This window comes from Podarcis liolepis, assembly GCF_965112155.1.
Source record: "Podarcis liolepis genome assembly, chromosome: 2".
Taxonomy (NCBI): Eukaryota; Metazoa; Chordata; class Lepidosauria; order Squamata; family Lacertidae; genus Podarcis; species Podarcis liolepis.
In genome coordinates, this window is record NC_139555.1 from 15,338,781 (window position 1) to 15,350,837 (window position 12,057).

General features: G+C 49.1%; 1 protein-coding gene and 1 long non-coding RNA gene across 2 annotated transcripts in view; one reads left to right on the plus strand and one right to left on the minus strand.

Annotated features, from left to right (window-relative positions):
- Positions 1 to 12,057, plus strand: part of LOC310700693 — a 74,224-nt gene that overhangs the window by 60,693 nt on the left and 1,474 nt on the right. The gene's annotated exons all lie outside the window — the stretch shown is intronic.
- The window catches only part of TAMALIN (trafficking regulator and scaffold protein tamalin), a 39,409-nt gene that overhangs the window by 12,209 nt on the left and 15,143 nt on the right, over positions 1 to 12,057 (minus strand). The window contains exon 2 of the mRNA XM_083490395.1: positions 6,096 to 6,145. Within this exon, the coding sequence (XP_083346521.1) occupies positions 6,096 to 6,145 (50 nt within the window). The remainder of the gene's footprint in view (positions 1 to 6,095; positions 6,146 to 12,057) is intronic.

A 12,057-nucleotide genomic window follows, 5' to 3' on the forward strand; every position in this document is an offset into this window, starting at 1 on the left:
CAAAGCTGAATTTTTGTGCCCATCTAGGAGTTTCTCATTTACTATTTGGTTATGATTTAAAAAACAAAAAGTAACTTGACATTTCAAATCATGGGTATTTTTGGCTTACAGAGGTTCAACACAAGAGTAGAGTAACAGGAGAATACAGTCGTACCTTGGTTGACGAACGCCTTGCGAGTCGAACGTTTTGGCTCCTGAATGCCGCAAACCCGGAAGTGAGTGTTCCGGTTTGCGAACGTTCTTTGGAACCCGAACATCCCACGTGGGTTCTGATTGGCTGCAGGAAGCTTCTGCAACCAATCGGAAGCCACACCTTGGTTTTCGACCATTTTCGGAAGTCGAATGGACTTATGGAATGGATTCCGTTCGTGAACCATGGTACAACTGAACATCTATTAACAGAATACGTTCTGAGCGAGAGTCACTGGCGATATTTATTAAACTGCACGAATAAAGATTTTAAAAAATGTCAAAGTTGTGCAATCCTTTTCGAGGTCCAGCAGAAAAGTTGCCAAATACAATACAATCCTAATTAAATAATAACATTTGGGCTGACTTCCAATTGGTGAGCCAAATGGAGAAAATTTTTCACATTTATGTTGTAAACTGCCCTGTGATGTTCGGATGAAGGGGCTAGGACACTTTCGCAAGTGATACCAAGAAGCAGCGGTTCCCAATCTTGGGACTTCAGCTATTTTTGGACTACAACTCCCATCATCCCTAGCTAGCAAGACCAGTGGTCAGGGATGATGGGAACGGTAGTCCAAAAACAGCTGGAGACCCAAGTTTGGAAAAGGCTGCCAAGAAGGGTATTTGACTTTCATGATCTGTGGATCAAGTGAAAGGGGTTGACGATTACCAGATGTCCTCAACTTGAAAACAATTTTAGCTGTGGCTTAAAGGGAAGGAAGATGGAGATTTGGGCTGCTCCCGGATTCCTGAACGATGTGCAGACACAGAAAGGCAGCCTATTTGTGGCACGCACTCGTTTCACACAACGTGCCGCCTCGTTGACTTGCCCTGAAGCATCTTCCTTGCTCAGGTGTGCGACAGACAAAAGAGTCTTCCTGCTCCTGACAAGATGGTTTAACGAGACGGATTCAGCCTATTCCAAGGCAGCTGGACCCAGTCAGCCTACACCTGATTACTCAAATTTTCTTTCCCCCTCATTAACAAATTAAATCAGCACCCAATCAGCCCCAGAAATAAACACACTGGAAGGTGTTTCTTTACACTTCTGCATGTGCCTGAGCAAGTTACCTTCTGTGAACCAGCATTCTCCCTCTTGTGTGAAAGCTGCTGTTCCATGCAGAGGCGTAGCAAGCCCAGGTGGTACCCGGTGCGAAAACATTTTTAGTCACTCCCCACACACATCGACAGCTTGGGGTAGGCTTGGGAGTCGCAGGCGGGCGCCGAATGTCCCCCCCCTCAGCGATGACACCTGGGGTAATCTGCCCCCCTTCCTATGCCTCTGCGCCCCCACGACTCCCAAGTACCCTTAGCCATTGGGGGAAGGGGGGGAAAGCTATGCCGCTTTGCTGGGGTGCTGGCAAAGCTGTACATCTCGTCCTCTCGGGAGCCACGGCTCCCGTCTGTCCCCCTTCCATAGATGTCAACCTTCCCTTTTTTTACAGGAAATTCCCTTATTCCAGCACCATTTCCTGCTGCTATCCCGGATTGTTAGATATCCCGTAGACTGTCCCTGGGACAGATGAGGCTGCTGATCCCTTTTTTCCGAGGCTTTTCTTGTTGTTTAGTCATTTAGTCATGTCCATCTCTTCATGACCCCCTGGACCGGAGCACACCAGGCACTCCTGTCTTCCACTGCCTCCCGCAGTTTGGTCAAACTCATGCTGGTAGCTTTGAGAACACTGTCCAACCATCTCGTCCTCTGTCGTCCCCTTCTCCTTGTGCCCTCCATCTTTCCCAACATCAGGGTCTTTTCCAGGGAGTCTTCTCTTCTCATGAGGTGGCCAAAGTATTGGAGCCTCAGCTTCAGGATCTGTCCTTCCAGTGAGCGCTCAGGGCTGATTTCCTTCAGAATGGATAGGTTTGATCTTCTTGCAGTCCATGGGACTCTCAAGAGTCTCCTCCAGCACCATAATTCAAAAACATCAATTCTTCGACGATCAGCCTTCTTTATGGTCCAGCTCTCACTTCCATACATCACTACTGGGAAAACCATAGCTTGAACTAGACGGACCTTTGTTGGCAAGGTGATGTCTCTGCTTTTTAAGATGCTGTCTAGGTTTGTCATTGCTTTTCTCCCGAGAAGCAGGCGTCTTTTAATTTTGTGGCTGTTGTCACCATCTGTTGATCCCTTAATTTCAAATCTGAAAGTTGACAGCTATGCCCCCTTCCTGGCTCGCCGTAAGCGGCTCCTGCCGGTAGCGGAGGGATCCCTCTGCCGTCCATACGGAGCTAGTGGCAAACTGCTACGCACAGCACATACGCGCGACACAGTGCATGCGTTGTACATAGTGGTTTGCCGCCAATGCCGCCTGAGCGTCGTTTGGACAGTGGCAGGATAATCCTTATGTGGCCGCGGCGGCGCGATGGCTGCTTGCGCTGCCGTGCCCGGGGTGGCGGGGCGAGCACCCCGCAGGATGTGTTCTTGTCACACACACCCCAGACATGGCACCCGGGGCGCACTGCCCCTCCCTCACGACGCCACTGGTTCCACGAGAACTTAAAGGTGACACAAAAGCATTTTGAAAATGGCAAGTGAATAAATTTTGTTAAAGAGGGGCAGGGGAAGCACTCTGTCAGTTTCATATCCTCACCTCTACACTTTAAAAGTAAAGGTAAAGGGACCCCAGACCATTAGGTCCAGTCGTGGCCGACTCTGGGGTTGCGGCGCTCATCTCGCTTTATTGGCCAAGGGAGCCGGCGTATAGCTTCCAGGTCATGTGGCCAGCATGACTAAGCCGCTTCTGGTGAACCAGAACTTTAAAAGTAGCCTTCCACAAACTTGTGTCCCCCCAAAAGGTGTCCGCCTACAACCCCGTCAGCATCATCAGGCAAAATGACCGATGGTCACAGATGATGGGACTCGGGGAAGTCTGCTTTAAGGTATGATCGCAAAGGGGTTTAGGTAGCGATTACACTTGCCACATGCCCATACAGCCTCCACCAGCCCCCAAACTTGAACAGGAAGTGGTGCTTTTGTTGATGTGTAACATTCCTAATTAACTTCTGAGCCTTCCGCCCTGAGGCAACAAAACTCAGCTAAATTGTTAACAGAAAAGGAGGCCTTCCAAACCACGCTCTCATCCCGAGAGGCGTCTAATGAACAGATTGCCAAACCGAGCTAGATCGGACTATGCACCCCAGACCACAAAGTACCACACACAAAAGGATTCTTACACTGTAATTCTCATCGGGGAACCAAGCCAGCCAGAAGACAATTAAACCAGTGTTTCCCAAACTTGGGTTTCCAGTTGTTTTTTTCAACTACAACTCCCATGATCCTTTGCTAGCAAGACAAGTGGTCAGGGATGATGGGAATTGTAGTCCAGGAGCAGATGGAGACCCAAATTTGGTAAACACTTAACTAAATCAAGGAAAGGGGATACTGAGTGGGGTTTTGTGGTGCGTGTGTGTGTGTGTCTCCTTCCAAGTGGTTACTTTTGGTGTGCCCAACCCTACATTTTTTGAACTGGGATCAAGCTACAGCGCTCCAAGCTCTGTTTCGGAAAGAGGGTAATATCACCAACAAAGGTAAGCTTTCTGCTTAGATTTCACTATCCTGGTGCCCTCCAGATGTTCTGGACTCCAACTCCCATGAGTCCCAGCCGGCGTGGACCAGAATCAGGAATAATGGAAGCTGTAGTTCACAACTTCTGGTCGGCCCCATCCAAAATCTGCTCCAGGACAGCTAAGAACAAACGATTTTGTGGGGTGCATGAATTGAAGACTGGCCTGGGTCATAGACTGTAGCAAAGACTGGGCACAAATCATCACTAAGAGCTGAAAATCCTTTTGAGAGGGGGGCTTCTTCCCAAGGACTAAACTGTCAAAGTGGGCCTGCCAATTAATGCTGCCTTCCAAATGGGAACCTGCAGCAGCAGTTAGTAAAACTGTATTTGTTTACATTTTAGAGAATTGGGGGGGGGAGCGGGAATGGAAGGACCTAAAGCAGGCACCCACAAATTTGCCCCTCCAGATGTTTTGGGACTACAACTCCCATGATCCCTAGCTAACAGGACCAGTGGTAAGGGATGATGGGAATTGTAGTCCCAAAACATCTGGAGGGCTGAGTTTGGGGATGCCTGACCTAGAGGGACCCACAAAACCTTTGGGCATCACATTAGGGGATGCACAGGAGATGTTTTTTTTTATGAAAAAGGAGTTATTTCATTTTTAAAAATCACAAATGGAGGGAAGGCAGGCGGGGGCAGGGACACAGGTCAGCCACGCTGCACTACAGTAACACAGCCACTAGCAGTTTGGACTGCATTCAGGATCTTAGAACCACAGGATTTTAGAGCTGGAAGAGACCACGGCGGTCATCTAGTCCAACCCCTGCAGCGATCTTTTTACCCAAAAGCGAGGCTCAAACCCACAACCCTGAGATCAAGAGTCTCCTGCTCTACCAACTGAGCTCTTGGGGAGTTTGCAGGGGTCAGCAAACTTTTTCAGCAGGGGGCCGGTCCACTGTCCCTCACACCTTGTGAGGGGCCGTACTATATTTTTTTTGGGGGGGGAATGAATAAATTCCTATGTCCTACAAATAACCCAGAGATGCATTTTAAATAAACGCACACATTCTACTCATGTAAAAACACCAGGCAGGCCCCACAATAACCCAGAGATGCAAATAACCCAGAGGGACCTACATTGGTCCCCAGTACGTTTCCGAGCACAATTCAAGGTGTTGGTGCTGACCTTTAAAGCCCTAAACGACCCCGGTCCAGTATACCTGAAGGAGCGTCTACACCCCCATCATTCAGCCCAACGCCAAGGGCCTTCTGGCGGTTCCCTCACTGTGAGAAGCCAAGTTACAGGGAACCAGGCAGAGGGCCTTCTCGGTAGTGGCACCTGCCCCGTGGAACGCCCTCCCACCAGATGTCAAAGAGAACAACAACTACCAGACTTTTAGAAGACATCTGAAGGCAGCCCTGTTTAGGGAAGCTTTTAATGTTTGATGCATTAGTGTATTTTAATATTTTGTTGGAAGCTGCCCAGAGTGGCCGGGGAAGCCCAGCCAGATGGGTGGGGTATAAATTATTATTATTAATAAAAGGACACATTCTACTCATGTAAAAACATGCTGATTCCCTGACCATCTGTGGTCCGGATTTAGAAGGCGATTGGGCTGGATCCGGCCCCCAGGCCTTAGTTTGCCTACCCATTGTTCAGATGAAGCAGGAGTCTGTTAAAAATGATGACACAGAAGTCTACTTATTATGAGTAGTTTAATCTTGGGACTGAGAGGGATGGACAGAGAACGGAATTCCACCCAGAGCCCTAAGCTCAGAGCAACCCCAGGCACCCGCAGAGGACCTCAGAGGACCAGGCGCCCGCAGATTAAAGCAGATGTCACTCTCGAGACTACCCTGCCAGGAAAGCCAAACGCCTTGCCTATGTTTTGGGAATTAACCCCTGTTCCTGTCAAGCGCACCCCAGGGGTGGGGGAGAATGTCAAAGACTCCCCAGATGATCCGCCTCCTTTTAGAAATCAGTCAAGCCATTGTCGCTATTGTGAAAGAGCAGCTCATTCAGAGGCCCTGTCATTAAAGCCCCTCCCCGAAGGCCATTCACACCCCCAGAGACCATCCGCTGAGCAGGGAATACCCTAGAGGGTGGCAGCACGTGTGGCAACAGCTGTGATCCGGGATTAAGGAGCCGCAGCGGAAAAAATGAACTAGAGAGCGCGGGGAGGCAGGGAAGGAAGAAGACAACCGTCTGGACGCACCATTGTGATTGGATGTGCTTTCTGTTGAGTCCACGGGGCAATCACAAATACCGCAAGGCTACATGCTTCGTCTGACTTACGAGATACACAGAGAGAGAGAGAGATAAGAGTAAGCAGCAAAGCCAGCAAACAGAATTTGCTGATTCCGCTTAAATTCTCCTAGAGGAAAGGAACTTACCTGTGTTGCTCGGGTGACTGGCTGAGAGAACGCCATTTGAATCCGGAGCCCTAAGGAAGAGATGGCAAGAGGTAAACAAAGACCGCAATTAGTCAAGGCATGCCTCAAAGTAAGTTCCCTCCCTCCCTCTCTCTCTCTCTCTCTCTCTCTCTCTCTCTCACACACACACACACACACACACAAACACAAAAGCTACAACACCCAAGATTGGATAAGGTAGAGGGCTGCACCGGGAGAACTATTTCACAGTTTCGAAGCCATGGAAAAGCCCCAGAGGAACAGGTGCTGAATGACATCTGTTTGCACATGATCACGATTTTATTATTTTTACTCTGCCCGTCTGACTGGGTCGCCCCAGCCACTCTGGGCAGCTTCCAGCATATAAATAAGAAACATAATAAAACATCAAACATTAAAAACTCCCCTAGTTGCCAGATCTAGTCGCCACCCCTTTCTATGGCTTTGAAGCGCACTACATAAAAAAAAGGAATTTGCCTGCTCCAGACTACAACTCCCATCAGCCCCGATCATTAGCCACGCTGGCTGGGACGGATGGGAGTTGGTGTCCATCAAAAGATGAGCCTATTGCTAGAGCTTTAGCATAAACCAGATTATTTAAGGGGGCTTTTCTTGGAACAGCCCTGGTTCAAATGTTTTAGATACTTGGCCCGGGACTGCAATTGCAAGGAGAGGGTCTTAACACCCACCACCGATGTTCAAGCATGCAAGCTCCAAGTCACGTCCTGAACATTGCAGGCTTTTAAAGCCAAATGGCTCGATGCCATGGGGGGGAAACGAGAAATCCTTGAGAGAGAAAGCCTGTTTTATGCAAAAAGCCCCATTTTTTGGGAAAAATGAAATCAATTGTCCGGCCCATCCCAAACAGACCCTCTCATTGTTGGGTGTTTGAGCAGAGCGGCCCACCCAGTGCATGCTGGGAGCCGGGGAGAGGGCCAAAGCAGCACATCTATTTGCATAAATAGATCCCACTCCCCACTCAGAGGTGGGCGGCAGATCCACATTCCGGTTCCCATTGAGCACTCGGAACGTAAGACTTCTTGGCAAAGCCGCCCGGCAGCAGTTGGACGGAGCGACAATGCGCCGTCTCTTGTGAAGTTTTCCAAGTTGCGCGAGCATGCAAACATATGCGTCTTTGGGGCGGGTTTTTTTTCCGGCTGAACTCCACATCGTTGCCGGGAGCAGCCAAGAGGCAGAGGCAGCAGGTTTCTATTAAAGAGCCACACATGCAATGGGGATCGTGCTTGAAAGTAAACATCTGCTCTCGCATGGGATGCAAACATTTCCGCACGCCAGCCAGAGCAAAATGTCTCTCTCTCTAAGCCGCTGTTTTACACCAGCCTAAAATGACCTCAGAGGGATGCGGGTGGCGCTGTGGGTTGAACCACAGAGCCTAGGACTTGCCGATCAGAAGGTCGGCGGTTCAAATCCCCGCAACGGGGTGAGCTCCCGTTGCTCGGTCCCTGCTCCTGCCAACCTAGCAGTTCGAAAGCACGTCAAAGTGCAAGTAGATAAATAGGTACAGCTCCAGCGGGAAGGTAAACGGCGTTTCCATGCGCTGCTCTGGTTCACCAGAAGCGGCTTGGTCATGCTGGCCACATGACCCGGAAGCTGTACGCTGGCTCTCTTAGCCAATAAAGTGAGATGAGCGCCGCAACCCCAGAGTCGGCCACGACTGGACCTAATGGTCAGGAGTCCCTTTACCTTTAAAATGATCTCAAGGCTTAGATCACGGCCTGTTGGCTCACAGATCCTCGTAATAGTTTTGCAAGTCTATCCAGTGTGAGCTCCTTGGAGCTGCACTGGGTTTTTGGGAAGAGCGTGCCACTGTTTTGCAGCAGAGATGAGGATTTAGCTCTCTGTTCCGGAAAAGGTCTAGACCCAGTTATTGGGCCAGAAAAAGCTGCTTCGAGTTTGGATACAATACAAGTGACTCGCCCATTAATGAAGCGGGATAACTGAAGGACCCAAATCAAAGGAGGCAGAGGGCCAGAACTGGACACTTATAGCCTAAGGCAGGGGTCTGTAAACTTTTTCTGCAGGGGGCCGGTCCACTGTCCCTCAGACTTTGTGGGGGGCCGGACTATGTTTTGAAAGAAAGAACAAGATCGAATTCCTATGCCCCACAAGTAACCCAGAGGTGCATTTTAAACAAAAGCACACATTCTAAGGTAAAAACACCAGGCAGTCTCCACAACAACCCAGAGATGCATTTTAAATAAAAGGACACATTCTACTCATGTAAAAACACGCTGATTCCCAGACTGTCCGCGGGCCGGATTTAGAAGGCAATTGGGCCGGATCCAGCCCCCGGGCCTTAGTTTGCCTACCCATGGCTTAAGTCAACCACTGAGTTAGGTACACCTAAACCCATTTATTCTGGTGGGCATCAACAGGCCTAACTGCGGTGCTGGATTGAGGCCTGTAGTTGCAGAAAATAACTTCCCAAGGTATTCTTGAATCCACTTGCAGAAGCAGATTGCCAGGGCAGGAGAAATCCCAGTTGCCTGGTGGCCTAAGGAACCTACACACCCAAAGCTACACACTCCTGGGATCGTTTTAGAGAAGGGGTGGGGATCTTAAGGCTGAGGGGGTGGGGGCCAATGTGGCCCACTGGAATTCTATATCTGGCCCTCCAGATTTTTCCAGTGAGGGGGTCTTAAAAATACGTTTTTGTGTGCGAGGAATTCAAATCTTATTATTTTTGTGTCTGCACAACATTTAGCTTGGTCAGTCTAGGCTTACAACATACCCTCCAACATTTATCCAATGAAAATAGGGACACCCTAGTCAACAACAGCAGCAGCAACAACAACAATAATAAATTAATAATAATAATAAAAATACCACCACACCCATCTAACAGGGTTGCCCCAGCCACTCTGGGCGGCTTCCAACATATATAAAAAAGTAATAAAAAATTAAAAGTTAAAAAACTTCCCTATACAAGGTTGCCTTCAGATATCTTCTAATGGTTGTAGTTACTAATCTCCTTGTCTTGGGGGTCACATAACTCCATTATCCTCCCAACATTTCTCTGATGAAAATAGGGACTAATGAAAAGCGGGACATTTTGGGATCAAATCAGAAACTGGGACGGCTTCTTTAAATCTGGTACTGTCCCTGGAAAATAGGGGCACTTGGAGGGTCTGTTATAACTGCAAACATTTTTAAAGATTTCTGTGCAATTTTATGCATGTTTCACTTACAAAGCAAAACCAAACGATATTAATTTAACCAAAGTCCCTTTCGAATTCCCTGGTCGCGTTACAACTTTTAAGCGGCCCTCATTTCTGGAAAGTTGAAAAATTCAACATGCCCTATTGCGCAGGCACCTCCGGTTTTGTACGGCTGCAGCGTTCCGTACAAATACATATTCATTGCTCCATCTACTCTGGCCTCAGGCCTCACCCATCACTGGCATGCAACGCCCCCCCTCAGAATTAATGTGGCCCCTCTGGGTGAAAAAGAGCCGCTCCTTCTGTTTTTAGAGCTCTGCTCCAGACTGATCCAGAAAAGTCAACTGGATCCAGTTTCAGTCTTCTGAATGCTTCCTCTCTTTGCACAGCCTTTCGAGTTAACTGCTCCCACGCTTTGCGGGGGGAGTCCAGCTCACTCGAGTCCCACTGAAAACCGCGTGGTTTGGTTTCTGGGTGTGGGCCGCCGCCACGTACCGCTAGCTGAGCAGGGAACAAGCCAATTTTGCTGCTCGGCAACTGCAGCCAACTGACCAGATACCGTATTTTTGGCTCTATAAGATGCACTTCCCCCCTCCTAAAAAGTAAGGGGGAATGTGTGTGCGTCTTATGGAGCGAATGCAGGCGGGAGGCTCTGCTCAGCGCTCCCTTTAAAGAGCCTCCCTTCGGCCAGGAGAGGCTGTGTGCGGCTATCCCATAAGCCAGGACAGCCGGTGGGATCGCTGCGCTGCGCTCCTGCTGGCTGTCCTGGCTTCTGGGATTCAGAATATATTTTTCTTGTTTTCCTCTTCCAAAAACTAGGTGCGTCTTATGGTCTGGTGCGTCTTATGGTCTGGTGCGTCTTATAGAGCGGAAAATACGGCAGTTGTGGCAAAGGGGAGAAAGGAAAAACCTGGGAGAAAGAAAACGGCCTGGTTCCCTGTAACCTCACTTTTCGCAGCGAGGGAACCGCCAGAAGGCCCTCGGCTCTGGACCTCAGTGTCCGGGCAGAACAATGGGGGTGGAGATGCTCCTTCAGGTATACTGGGCCAAGGCCGTTTAGAGCTTTAAAAAGAATAAGCAAACTGAAGAAGAAGAAGAAGAAGAAGAAGAAGAAGAAGAAGAAGAAGAAGAAGACAGCAACACCGACAGAAGCTGCTCCAAATGGCAACCAGCTGAGAGAAAGAGGATGCAGGAAAATCCCAATTATTCCCTTTCAAGCTTGCCTCCAACGCGGCAAGCCATCCCTCCACTCTGGTCCCCGGGAGCCCAAAGATGCAAAAAACGAAATAAGCCGTCTTGGACCTGCAGAGACTGCTGTCTCCACCAGTAATTAAACGCAGACCCCGATGTGAACATGTGCTTCCAATATCCAGCTGGAGGTGGAGGCGGCAGGAAAAAAAAGAAGACACATCTTTTGGGTTGAGGAGGGTGCGCGCTAGCAGAGTCGGAGCTGGGTGCAAGTAGGAATCACCCTTTAGATATGGGGCGGGGTGTGGGGAGGTTGAAGGCTCCCTCCCCCTGCCGCCAGGCTCCCTCAGATTGGTGGCACAACGCGAGGCACAACAGTCAAAACGCATGCAAATAATTCCACGCAGCCGTTTTGAAAGTGAAATGAGCTTCTCCTGCACAATATCTTTGTGCTCTGACTCCTCCCCATCAATGGGGCGGACGGCTCCATAAACAAACAGGCCTTTTCATCTCCTGGCCGAGAGAGCGGCGGTTTCCTGCCGTGAGGCGCAGGGTGTTTTTAATTCGTATTTTTGCCTTTTCCAGGGTCACAGTTTTACAGAGATCAGAGGCGGCAGACAGATCAGAGGCTGCGCAAGAGCAGGGCAAACAAGGAGAAAAGAGATCGGGAAGTCTGAAGGGGGGACCCAGATGGCACCCCACCCCTGCTGGGACACCCCGGGGGAGGCCCCTGAATCAGGGACTTCACTCTGGGAAAGGGCTATAGGTCAGCAGTAGCAGAATTTGGGCTCTCAATTTTCAGCCCCAATTTGGCGCACATGCTCCCTAGTAGGGCTGGGCGATATATTGATACAGTAGTACAGTGGTACCTGGGGTTACATACGCTTCAGGTTACAGACTCTGCTAACCCAGAAATAGTACCTCGGCTTAAGAACTTTGCTTCAGGATGAGAACAGAAATCGTGCGGCAGCGGGAGGCCCCATTAGCTAAAGTGGTGCTTCAGGTTAAGAACAGTTTTAGGTTAAGAACGGACCTCCGGAACAAATAAAGTACGTAACCAGAGGTACCACTGTGCCTTGGTTCTCAAACTTAATCCGTCCCAGAAGTCAGTTCCAAAACCAAGGCATTCCAAAACCAAGGAGCGCTTTCCCACAGAAAGTACTGCAAAACAGATTAATCCGTTCCAGACTTTTAAAAACAACCCCTAAAACAGGAATTTAACATGATTTTTACTATCTAACGAGACCACTGGTCCATAAAATGAAAACGGTAAACAGTGTACTTCATTCACACAATCAATCAACCAGTAGCTGAACTGGGTTCCACACAGTCACAAGAACAAAACAAGAAAGAGCCACGAAAACAAAAGCACAAAATAAATAGCAAAAACAGAGGGAACTCAGCCTAACACTCAAAACTGAAGTGTGGAACTCACATTGGAAGCGTAACACTCAAAACGGAACACGTTTGGCTTCCAATAAAAGTCCGCAAACCAGAACACTTACTTCCGGGTTTGCAGTGTTTGGGTTCCAAGTTGTTTGAGTACCAAGGCGTTTGAGGAACAAGGTATCACTGTA